Source organism: Brienomyrus brachyistius, chromosome 15, assembly GCF_023856365.1.
Source record: "Brienomyrus brachyistius isolate T26 chromosome 15, BBRACH_0.4, whole genome shotgun sequence".
In the NCBI taxonomy this organism is placed as follows: Eukaryota; Metazoa; Chordata; class Actinopteri; order Osteoglossiformes; family Mormyridae; genus Brienomyrus; species Brienomyrus brachyistius.
The window spans coordinates 20,720,690-20,734,040 of record NC_064547.1 but is presented as its reverse complement, the minus strand read 5'-3'; the positions used below and the strand labels follow the sequence as shown (position 1 = coordinate 20,734,040).

At 46.3% G+C, this 13,351-nt stretch overlaps 1 protein-coding gene across 1 annotated transcript in view; it reads right to left on the bottom strand.

Moving 5' to 3' along the window:
• The window catches only part of dok6 (docking protein 6), a 45,808-nt gene that overhangs the window by 7,507 nt on the left and 24,950 nt on the right, over window positions 1-13,351 (bottom strand). Inside the window, exons 3-7 of the mRNA XM_048976936.1 lie at window positions 13,053-13,167; window positions 5,623-5,742; window positions 1,833-2,022; window positions 1,004-1,142; window positions 601-709 (exon numbers count right to left, since the gene is read on the bottom strand). Coding sequence (XP_048832893.1) covers window positions 601-709; window positions 1,004-1,142; window positions 1,833-2,022; window positions 5,623-5,742; window positions 13,053-13,167 — 673 coding nt within the window. The remainder of the gene's footprint in view (window positions 1-600; window positions 710-1,003; window positions 1,143-1,832; window positions 2,023-5,622; window positions 5,743-13,052; window positions 13,168-13,351) is intronic.

Below are 13,351 nucleotides of genomic sequence, written 5' to 3'. Positions count from 1 at the left end.
ACGATGAGGCTGGTGAGCGCTCCCCCCCCCCCCCCCCGAGCGCTCGTCCTTCATCGAAGGTGGTGAGTCAGTGCACACTTTCCCATACGCCTCGCGCCAATCTCTCGCTCTGTCATTCCCATTTATACTCTCAGGGTAGCAGAGCATAAATAAAGTCACTGCGGGTAGGAAAGCGCACATCGACACAGTGGTACGTTCTTCACCCCCACGGTGGAGTGTCCTTGGTACTGCCCTGGGGAATGAAAGCACTGTGAAGAAGGTCATGACGCGGGTGCTGAATCCTTGAGGCGGGGGACGGGTCTGAGTCACCGAGACTCTCCACATAGTGACCACGTGCTTGGCATGACACACTTGTGCGAGGTCACATGCACTCCCAGAGAGGTGACTAAAATCATCTCAGGTCACGACAGACGGCCAATCAAATGTGCAATGAAGCTAAGAAACCTGAATTGCGAGTGTAGTAAACTGGTTTTTAAAAATGCATATTTTAAAAATAAATCACTCCCTGTATGCACACACATGATCATGAGGAGTAACAGCCTCACACTAAGAAACTCGCTATAAATGAAGCCTTGCTTGGGGATCCGCTCCACGCCTTACCTTGGAAATGGTAAATGTCGCCAACGCTGATTTGCCGGGTGATGTGGTGCCAGTATGCACTCCGCGGCAGAGATATCGACTTCGATAATGTCGTCTCGTTCGAGTACGCCTGTAAGACAGGAAGGAGGGGCAGGTCCCGCTTAGCTCGCATCCTGCAGCCCCAACCCCCACACTGACGTCAGATTCAAGACCCAACACCTGTCATCTCTATGCGTTTCTTCCTGCTTCACCCTCGAACGTCAATCATGTGCATTTCCACACTTGGCATCCCCACTCTCGGATTCTGCTCGTGCGCTGGCCAGTATGTACCCAATAGACTCCTCCAAAAGAATCTTCTGGAAAAGCCCACACGATCCCCATCACAAGCGAGCAGATACCGATGCCTATGTAGGAGTTCACCCACCTGTGAGCTCTTCTCCATGTCCATCATCATCCTCTCATGCTGCTCGGCGATGGACAGCGTGGCAGAATGTACCCTCTGATAGATCATCTCCCCCTCTCTGGTCTGAAATGTGAAGAGACCCTCTCCGGTGTCACACATCCTGCAATGAGAATCCGCCTGCTGATTGCACGCCATGCATGCTCCCACGGAAACCTTTCCAACTGCAGATGAATTCACAGGCCAACTCGTTAAATTCAGACACGTTTTGTCTAATGAAAAATGTATGCCTTCTTTGCTTAACTGGAGAAGAATGTGTGTTTGACCAAGAGGAAATGTCAGGCAAATTTTACTTCTGCAATAACACTGAAAGGTACATAAGGAGATAGTCAGGGCCCTTGATATTTCAGATGTAAGAAAAAAAAAAATTGTTCTATCCAGAAAATCAGCTCCATTACTATAGCAGGCTAGAATGCAATCATGAGAAATCTGACAGATTTATAAGTATTTATAAATGTGTATAAATGTGTGTTGGAGGTAATTTACGATTCATTCAAAATGAAAGCACAGGAATCTTACAGCTGATTCAAGAACAAAATAATTATGGCAGCTTTTATTACAGTGTAGACATAAACAAAGCTCTCACAGAAAAGATAATTTACTGTAAAGATGAATCAAGTAAAAGATTTAAAATGTGTTATAAATGGTTAGAATAGAAGTGGAATTAATGAAACGTGTCAGGATGCTAACTGCAAAAGCTGCAGTTGGGCCTTGTGAAAGTGCATATGCCTAATACATCTCGACACAGTTAAGCCCCCTGAAAGGTACCCCCATCATGGCGTGGGGCCCATACCTCCCAGACTCAAACGTGAACCAGGTGGAGTCCCGTCCGTATCTTCGCAGGGAGTTCAGTGGCCACACGACCAGCTTGAGCCGGGCGTTGTGAATATCCCAGAGGTAGATGTTCTCGTGCGTGATCTGCATAGTGCATTCCCCGTAGATGTCAAGGTTCGGGGTTGGCATCAGGTACACGTTGAACCTCTCTGAAATCACAGGTGCAACAGCGGTGATGCAATCATTCACCCCCAGAGTGTGTCCGTGGTGAAACAAAGCCAAGCCACTGTGTCCAGTGAAACACTGTCATTATGTCACTCTTGTGTACTATACAATGCTTCTTTATGTGCCAGAAATGGATGTAATCTAAATCTTGGCAATTAAGCAAATAGTATAATTATATTTACTTAAGAACATTCCTACTTGCTTTGTGAGGGACTCAAATAAGATCCTTCAATGCGGTGATAATAGGGTTTCTCTTGAATTCAAATCTGGGACGCACACAAAGGGTGAAAACAGTGCGAGAACGATTCTTTGTGAAGGAACAACGAGTTAACTGACTGATAAAGACGGTCGTCCTTAGAAACTAGGATGAATTTACTAGGAGTTCCGATTCTCTGTTCCAGTAAACCGTTAATCAGAAGTTAAGGAGAGGACACACGTGTTAATGACTGGTTGCCATGGATCCCTGTGGAAATCAGCCGATCATTATATTCCCCCAACGTGGGTTCACTGGGTTCTGCTACAAGTGAACCACCAATTTTGGGTTTGGATCTATGCGTGATGTCCTTACTCTATGTGCATATAGCTGTTTCAGAAATGTGGTTGCCTACCTAATGTGAGTTAGAGAGGGTGTGTGCATGTGTGTGTGTGTGCTTGGTTGGGGGGGGGGGGGTCACGTATAAACTACATTGTGGGGACCAAATATTCCCACAATGTGATAAATACCTGTTATTCTGACATTGTGGGGACCATTTTACAGGTCTTCACAAACATCTGCATATACAATCTAAAAACTATAATGCCGGTAATGTCATGTTCTGTGTGGTCACTTATGGTTAAGGTTAGGGCTATGTATGGGTTAGGGTCATCATGTTTGGATTAGAGTTTTCCCCATAGACATGAATGGAGAGTCCCCACAAAGATATAATTATGAAACTGTGTGTGCGTGGGGGGGTGAGGGACTCGGCGAAAGCTGCTCTACCTGTCACCAAAACTCATGGAGATGCTGGAAACTGGACAGTTTTGCTAATTGTGTCTAATTTTTCAGAATAAGCCATGAACTAGCGAGAGGAAGTGACTCTATTGCGCTATTTTGGGAAAATTAAAAAGATGTGATTTAATCATAAGAGCCAAGCTGTGAGTGGCCCGTGTAGGAGGGCAGATCCGACACGACTCCGACTCCCGGACACGGATCCCATGCTGTTGTTACTGTACGAAAGCGATTTCCACCCAGCTTATAAGTAACTAAGGAGTTTTACTGCATGTCCTCTCTAGCAACGTAAGAGCAAATGTGAGCTTCATTTCGTCAAACAAACAAAGCACATTGCCTGTGTTATGAGAACGGGAAAGCAAAATAAGTAAAAAGGGGAAATGTAAAGATCCACAACAGAGGAATAACATGCAAACTCCACACACAGAGTAGAGGCGACATTAGAAGAGTTTGGTTCCAAAATGTTGTAGGTGCCATTTGGAAAAAAAAAATCTAATTCCTGCCAAAAGAAGTTTGGCATTCATATTCAAAGCTCCGTGTTCAGATTAATGCAAAATGCGATATCTGCCATGTTTCTCTGCCTTGAATATTCCCCTTTTCCCCTGATTTGCAGCAGAGCCCTGTATCTCCAGGTAACCAATCACAGCACACAATTCCAATTAATGCCAGCACCCAGTGACTGTCAACATCATGGAGAAACCCCATACTTTTAATTGAGATTTTGAACAAAATAAATGAATAGCTTTGATGGAATTCAGGAGCCAGTGCTCGCTCCTCCATGGGAAGAAACGTAAGCGGGAGGAAGTAAAGAAAATGCAACAGCGTTACACATTCCGGTGGAGTAAAAAAAAACGCTTGCTACTGCCTGCTCAAACACCAGTGAGACTGCAGACTTTTGCCACACTGACAAGATAACTGCTGGTGATCTTGGTAAAAACTTGATAAAAACGCTTTCTGTTCTCATAGGATTAAAGCTGAGCAGGATCAAGCCATTTTGCATCTCATAACAGTTAAAAAGGTCCAGCGATGAAGTCCTGAAGTGGAAAACGAAGATTCCCAGAAGGATAGGGAGGGCACTAATGAGTACTGAGCACTAATGAGTACTGAGCACTAATGAGTACTGAGCACTAATGAGTACTGTTTCTTGACTGAGGATCATTCAACTAAGATTCCTGTCTGCAAGGCTACCTTCTGCACAGTATTAGGTGAGTTAAATTTTATTTTAATGAATATTATTTACTACTACTGTATATATCGAGGACTGTCTACTCTTAGGCAATGTCCATCAATGACTTATGTGTGATTTTATTTTTAGCCTATCCTGTTTAATCTGAATGACAGTATAACAGTTCAAGTTATAGGCAATAACTTCACACACAGGCCATTCAGTGTGCTATAAACTTTAAGCTTACAGACTGAATCCAACCAGGAGCCAGTTAATACCAAAGAATTATCACTAAGAGTAATAATGCTGTGTGTGTGTGTGGTCCAGGTATACCTCACCTTGTGGGGATCAAATGTCCCCATAATGTGAATACCCTTTTTTATATAAGAAAACTCTCTTATAAAAGCCAGTGACTGCAATGAAAAAAACTGAAAATGCAAAAAACTCTTGTATTTTCGTTACTTTTAGTTATGGTTAGGGCTGGGTAGGGGTTAAGGTTGTCATAGTTAGCGTTAGCATTTTTCCCACAGAAATGAATGAGTGGTCCCCATAAAGATATGTTTACCCGACATGTGTGTGTCTGTGTGTGTGTGTGTGTGTGTGTGTGGAGAGAGGAACTCCTATCTTAATGTGTTATATTATTATTTCAGTTGAGAAAGTCGTCCAAAATTATTTTTCCCACTTTGGCAACACCTCCTATGATCTAGATATGGCACTTTAGCTATGCATGCTGCACAACGAGGCCAAACTTCTACATTTACTGTCCAGAATAAAAGGTTGATCCTTTCTTTTTAAAGTTTAACAAGTATAAGATCCTGCCTAAATTCAGAGGTTGTCGTGCGAGTAAACGGGTTTTGCTTCTCATTTGTGGTTATATTTTGTACAATTTCACACAAATTTTAATTATCAATCTAGCTGCTGTAATCGTTACACTTCTGCGACTGTACAGGTACATGGTATTTCAGGTCAGCGACAGAAGCCACAAATGTGGCTGTTAATGGAGTCCAAGATAAAACAGTAAAATGTATAAAAAGTACGAGCAGTGAGGATGCCCACAAAGCACCTCACGCATCCTGGAGAGCGTGACCTTGGAGCTGATGCCAGTAGAGCTGCTATTGATTTTCATTTCTTAAGCCATTTCCTCCCCAAACTGCAATATTAATGTTCTGAGCAAAGGCGCGGCTGCAGATTTCTGCCTCAGTGTGACGCGGCTCTGCTTGTTTCAGGCCATTTAAACGCTGCGGTCGCGTCTGTCTCCCTGACAAGCTTCATTACGTGAAAATGTGGAGATGCTCTGTGCCACTCATTGGAAACTCTGACGCACCTTTGACAAATGATCTATAATGCGTGAGCGGCTGTACCTTCACAGCACATTTTATAGACTGTTCATCATCACATGACCAGAGGATGGTCACATGACCGAACACTAACCGCTCTGCTCCCTCTGCACGCCGGCTGCCAGCAGGTCCGGCTCGCCCAGGCTGATGTCATTGAGCCGGGAGCTCAGGCACTCGACGCAGAGAAGTTTCAACCACTCCTCAGCCTCCAGCTCTAAAAACACAGAGACAGAAACAGGGTGGAGGGTCAGGGTTCCCGAAAAGACGTCAGGTCGCACAGACATAGAGAGCGGGAGGCTCAGGGGTTCCAACCCAAAGAGCACGCCACACAGAGACAGAGAGCAGGAGGGTCAGGGATCCAAGCCCAGAGAGCACACCACACAGAGACAGTGAGCAGGAAGATCAGGGATCCCAACCCAGAGAGCATACCACACAGAGACAGAGAGCAGGAGGGTCAGGGATCCCGACCCAGAAAGCATACCACACAAAGACAGAGAACAGGAGGGTCAGGGATTCCGACCCAGAAAGCATACCACACAGAGACAAAGAGCAGGAGGGTCAGGGATCCCGACCCAGAAAGCATACCACACAGAGACTGAGAGCAGGAGGGTCAGGAATCCCGACCCAGAAAGCATACCACACAGAGACAAAGAGCAGGAGGGTCAGGGATCCCGACCCAGAAAGCATACCACACAGAGACTGAGAGCAGGAGGGTCAGGAATCCCGACCCAGAAAGCATACCACACAGAGACAAAGAGCAGGAGGGTCAGGGATCCCGACCCAGAAAGCATACCACACAGAGACTGAGAGCAGGAGGGTCAGGGATCCCGACCCAGAAAGCATACCACACAGAGACAAAGAGCAGGAGGGTCAGGGATCCCGACCCAGAAAACATACCACACAGAGACTGAGAGCAGGAGGGTCAGGAATCCCGACCCAGAAAGCATACCACACAGAGACAAAGAGCAGGAGGGTCAGGGATCCCGACCCAGAAAGCATACCACACAGAGACTGAGAGCAGGAGGGTCAGGGATCCCGACCCAGAAAGCATACCACACAGAGACAGAGAGCAGGAGGATCAGAAACACAGCCCACTGAGTATTGAGCACAAGGAGCGCAATGACCTCTGACCACTTGACGTGTGAGAGGAAAAAGATGACCGAGTGCATACAGGGGTGTCTAGTGCACCATTACGTGTTGTGCTCATAGACGTCAGGGACATATCACACAGAAAGGTCACTGAGGAAGGTTAATAAAATAACTGGAGTGACAAGCAATTAAAACACCATTAGCAGAAATGTGAATAATCTGTTGTCACTCAATATAAAATAAAAAATATATATTATACAGTTTATTTAAAAAAATTAATGAATGGCAAGCAGGAATTCATAATGGCTGTTATCATAAAACCCAAAATATAATAGAATTCGAAACTCAACATTACATTCTGTTATCATATATTCCTTGGGTCATTGTTCTATTAATTCCATCGAGGTTTAAGTTTTTAGCCATACAGCATTTATTTTTTTTTTTAAAAGAATGAAACTCTTTCTATAATTCCTTTGTAAGGTTACCATTTAAAAACAGTGGAACAATTTCCTCTTTCTATTCCACCGAAAAGATTGCACTGAACCTGATGGCTAAACAAAAATGTCAAATAAAATTACCATGGAATAATGGGCAGTACAGATTCAACTTATGGAAATAATCAGCACTTGTTCTCAGCCCAGTCTTGGGGCCCCCGGAAATCATGCGTGTCACACAGTACCTAAGAGTTAAAGGTGAAAGGTCAATCATACTGCTAATGCAAGGAGCTCCTGCGCGTCAATAAAAAGTCATGGAGGAATTTCAGCCAATGGCAAAGCTTTGAACACACAGGTGCAGTGATATCACGATACTATGAGAAATTCAGAAACAGTGTGCCACAAAAACAGCCTGTGTCTGTCAGTTGGTACGGGCATCACATGTCTGACACTTGCACACATGCTGTCAAACGGAGCCCCTCGAACAAGACCTCCTCCCGTGGCCTCCATGCCGTCTCTCTGCCCCGGAGGTGTTTCCCAAGAGAATGTAAAACAAATAATTTTATGGAAATCTGTAGGAAAACATCCGTTTGTCCCACTAAGGAGGTGAGGTAGCTATGTAGAACCTTTTGCATTTCCATACTTTGCCTGATACAGTTTTTACTTCATGAAATATTTCCTTTGGGTGAGCTCTGCAAACCCCTTGAAGCAGGATGTTATTTCTCAAAGGAACACGGCCTCGTTTCAGCCTGACACAGTAGCATTGGCGTCCATTATACACATCCTCCTAGCCTTGAAACGAGCACAGCAAGGCATCTGCCGAAGATTCATCTGCCCGGGTACAGCGGGGGCACACGCTCATCTCTGTGGGTCCTTTCACTTACACACACCTCTCCAAGGCCAAGACTCTGCTTTTTAATTATGAATAATAATTAGTAAGATTAGGGACAGGCCATGTGCTTATTATGCACCTGTTATCGGAATTTCAAAAGTTTTCTAGTTCATGCTCATCATTACTCCACGCAAATAACCCGTAACTATGACGATGAGCACGGCGATCGTGAAGGAAATGTGGTGGTGTGCTCAGATTTATGCGTCTCTCTGGAAAATCCGGCTCTCGCTATCAGTAGGAACGACAGAAGAGGAAACAAACGGAAGGGCATCCTCATCCGTATGGAACACAGAGCAGAGAAGCTGTCTTCAGGTTTTCATCAATCAGCTTATGGAGACTGAGAAATTAATATGCGTGGTTTCACCGCACAGACTGCCTGCTTTTCCCAAGGCGGCCTGCATCACAGCCACCCTAAAGACTGCACCACCCTAACAGCATATGCCTGCAGCCCCGCTAATGACAGCCACTGGATGCAACCCCACCTACTGCTGGTCCCATGGGACACCCCTTCGATTAAGGGCCTAATTTAGGCATAATGAATGCAGATCGAACCATCAGCTGCTAATCAGAGCTGCAGTTTAGTTGGAGCCGCTAGTTAATAGTTATAATAATCCAGAGGTGTTTGGAATATATATATGAAGCTGTCTGTTTGTGCTGCGGAGCATGAGGGGAATCACAGGCCATGGCGACAACCAGCACAGCTTCTTTTCCGATCCAGGACCCCTGCAGGACCCCTGGTCCCACAGAGGAAAAGGAGGGAGGAGCCTCAGCCTCACTGCAGACGACGCCGTGAGGCGATGAGCCAGTCCCCGCTTTCAGGGCTTTTTTCTCACCCGTCCCATCCGGGATCACGCCATACACATCTCCAGCGAGCGCACCCATCAACCGGGATACAGGACACAGCACCGCTGCAGACCTCCATCTCTGCAGGCTTCTGGAGCTGCCATGCGATGGAGGTGAGGCTAAACTCCAGCCCATCCCATGCCTGCCTTCTTCTTCACTTCCTAGCCATCACCTCCCCAGACTCAACCGCACGTTATTCCCTCGGCACTGTAGTGGCTTGCATTTGTTTACTCCATCGGGATTGAGACGCTATACCCCCCCCCCCCCCCCCCCCCCATTCTTAAATATCACCCACAGGCTGTCCTGTGCCTGCTAAGCTTCCTGTCACTGTGTCGAGCCCCAGGTAGCCTTGGCTGTACTTTTCCCCAGATAAACCTCTTCATTAACTCCCTGTTATCAGCTCACAGTCGACTTCTTAGGAATTTCAGCATTCAGCCGTGAAGACGGTCGAGCTGCCACTTCCTCACCCAGTACTGCATGCATCAGGCTTCTCCATGCCACAGTTGGTCCCGCCGGCGAGGAGGGTCGCATCCCACTCCCTGCTGCCTCACCCTGTCCTCCCTGTCCCAGTCACTTGTCTCTCTTTCATCACTCTAATAAAGCTCATTCTCTCTTAGTCCAGCCTTGACCTTTTTTTTTTCCTCCACGCTTGCCTATTGATCTTTCACTAACCTTCCATTAACCCCATTATCTAGCCCACTAGCTCTGTGTTCCTCTGACGAAGCCGACATGTCCTGCTTTTGGTCACTGCTCCGTGTGGAGAGATACCATGGCCTTATATGGTGGTGTCTTATTGCCTACAGGAACACCTGATCTTTAATAAAACCCCCAGCTGAGCCCAGAGTTATGCCCATTCCCATGCCTTCCCCTCCTTTTCTTGTATACAGGTTATGAAATGGGCATAACCAAGAAACGCACTCTTCGCGTTTAAAGGCACTCTGCTCTGCTAGACAGAATTGCCTCCCCTTTTCCCTATTCACTTTTCCTAGGACAGTAATTACACTCCAGCAAACAGATCCCCCCAATGACACTAACAAAGTCAGGAATGCAAGACGCTGCAAGATTGTAAGATATTCTGCCTCCTGTAGGGATGGAATGTTTGGGTGCTCCTCTGTCCTCCCAGCGTATCGCACATCATGGCCACGCCTCCTTTCACAGCATCTCCCAAAACCTCAGCAGCGATGCCCAAACACACAAATCGCCTCACGTTTCATATCAAACACAAATTCAAAGGCCTGTATTTTGTTTGATTGGCCTATTTTATAAGTTTGATGAACGTTATAGCGTTTTAGGAAAGCTCTATAGGGTGCATTGATGTATGCAGTCGCTTGGTTTGACAGCCTCCTCAGTGTTTTACTTCCACCCACCAAGTCACTTTGGATTAAAGCATCTGTCACAGAAGTTTTTACATAAAAAAATGTCAGAATTAAAAGGTGCAACGGCATGGAAAGTTAACTGATATTCTTCCCCCTTTAAAGACTGAGACTCACTTAAGGAATAAACAGTTTCATTTTGACATGTACAGTGTAAGTAATATTGACGCAGGCACTTAGAAGTGGAAGCTAATTGTTCCCCTGATTGATTTATTTGTCTTTATTTTAATCGACCCGACTTCTAAAAGCCTCCCTCAGAGCCGTGACGTCGGTGCTGTATAAACCTGCTAACACCCCTCTGTCCCCTACGCACAACTCAGCCGTAAGAGATGCTGCTGCATTGTGCCTTTTAAGAACACTCATCCCCGGTGGTTCTGCTCCGTGTGCGTTTGCTGTTCCCTGTAAACACTGGCGTTTGGCACCTGCTGCTGAGGCAGAAGCCACGAAATGTAGCAGCGGAAAATATGACCTTTGTGTCATTCTGACCTCTCACTCTCACCGACCCACTGAGTGGAAAATTGGATAAACAATCACTTTAGCAACATGGCAGGGTGGCTTGAGGACATGGGGCTCCGCCGGATGGGGATTATTGTAAACACTTCCCGTCCAGGTGAAGATGGGAATGATACAGGCAATACCAAGCTGGATGCAAAAGGAGCCACTATCATAGCCAGACTGATCCCACTGAGTAGGGTGGAACATCGTACACACACTCATTAGGGTGGAACATCTCACACACACTCGGTCGGGTGGAACGTCTTATACACACATACTCAGTAGGGTGGAATATCTTACACACATTCTCAGGAAGGCGGAACATCATACGCACTCAGTAGGGTGTAACATCTCACACACATGCAGTTGGATGGAACATCGCTCTCTCTCTCACACACACACACACACACACACACACACAGACTCAGTAGGGTGGAACATCACACATCCTTAGAAACATGGAGCACCATACATGCACACACATACACACGTTCTGATAGGTGGAACATCTCACACACATGCAGTGGGGTGGAACATCTCTCTCACACACACACACAGACTCAAACTCATACAGATATTCAGTCACAGTTCAGCAGTGTACACTCCCAGAGTGCGCTGGCACACAATGAGCTCGACACGACTTCCCTCTGGAGGGGAACTCCATGCCAAAGGTCCGGCCGGCGCGTGTGGGGGACATCCGAGCGAAGGGGGCTCCATATGTCTGCAGATCCGGATGGCTGCAGGTCTGCAACGATGCCAGCATCGGGGGCCAGACAAGCAGGGGGGCACTCGCCATGCAGGAGCAGCAACTTTCCCCACCTTCTGAAATTTACCACAAGGCTTAACCAGGGAACTCCATCGTCAAATGTGTGGTCAGATCAATGTTTCCACACCCATATCACCTGGTCCTAGACATACACAGGACCCACACAACAGGCCCTCAGCTCGCATGAACATCAGTACCGGCACCTACTGAACAGGTACTGTGCATATTACATCCCCTCGCCATGTTTGCAATATCGCCTATGTGTATGCTTCTACTCTGTAATAACAGAGAAGAGCAGAAGTTTAACAAGTGAAAAGACAAGAGAATGAGGTTTTTATTACCAAAGACTCATATTCAAATCATCAAAACAGCCCTGAGGTGTCCAGTGCCAAGTTGCACACTGAGTAACTTTGGAGAAATATTCACTTTTTAAGGCTGAGAACCCTTAGCTTGGCTGTATCTGACAGTCAGCTCATGAAACTCGACCAACACTACAGGTAGGAGGTCAGGACATAAGCACACGGGGACCAAGTTCTGGAAGCACCAGACGTGAGGTTTCACAGCACGTAAACGGGTTTATAGTGACGAACAATAAGAAAAACACTCACGGCGTCGTAAATGACTGCTGCGTATGGCGGCTTTTCCCGGACCCTCTATCAAACAGTCTATCTTGTGTCAACCTGGGACACCTTTCATGTCATGCACCAATATACGAGTCCAAGTGAAAATTAAATTAAAGTATAACATTACTGCACTGCAACTGCAGACCCAGAAATGTATCAATGGAATTAAGGATTAAGCAGAATTTGTCTGACAAAGAGGCTAAATGTCAATCTTGACACTAAAATACATGTTTGGCTCACTGTGTAAACCCAGCTATAGATAGTCACTGCCGATGACCATAAGATGTCACCCTCCACATCGTACTGAAGAGAAGACATTGCAGAGGCTATCTTAAGATGCACAGTGATAAACGCGTTTTCAGACACACCTGTCTTCATCCGGGCGCGATCAACATTACAAACACTGATTGTACGTTATTTATTCTGCAGCTTACTCTCACTTTCCGAAACAAGCATGAACATCTTTTTGTAGTAAAATTACAGGAGACAGAAATTTTTGGAATATCCTACCCCCTGCCCCCCATAAATTATTCATTCCCATGCTGTGAACCTCTGCGCATATCTTATTTAAAAATTAGACAAATGCCTTAGGCTGTTACCCATTTGGTGTCCCAGTGTATGTTGGCTTAAAACATATCTAGGCGGTGATTCCTGGAGAGCAACACCTAAAACTAAACACCCTCATTCAGATCCAGAAACATACAACTGGTGACGGCCTCTGCCGTCTGATCCAGATGTTGTGTCCCATGCCTTTGGCAGCACTCAGGGCCCACCTCCATCGCATCACACAGGAGTCATTTTTTGGACGGGTGCCTGGAATTCACAAGCAAGTTCAGCGGATGAAGGAGCGACCAGACGGGGCCACGCTGTGACCCAGTGCCTTTGCGTTCAGCTTGACGGATGGACAGGCGTATGAAGATAAGCACAGCCTGACCCTCCGACACCCCGTAACGCTTGTCCTCCGTCTGCTTCCCTTGGAGACCCGCCTCCCTCAGCAGAGGCTACTTACCGGACTCGCAGGCGAACGTCTTGACCGTGCCGTCATTGAAGATGATCGCCACGGCGTGTTTCTTTGTCTCCCGGGGAAGTCGGATGATGTTCTTGATGCTGTGCAGCTCCGTTATCTGAGAAACGAGGGAGAAGACAGTTACGGCTGAGCTGATGTATCACAGAGATGGCGACATGCAGCAAATACAGTCCTGGTTTATTCACTGCTCTGATACTGGTCAATGCGAAGAGGGCGTGAAAGTGGCTGAGAATCCACATTTTATGATAAGGCCTCATTTCCTGCCAGTTCCTTAAATTAAA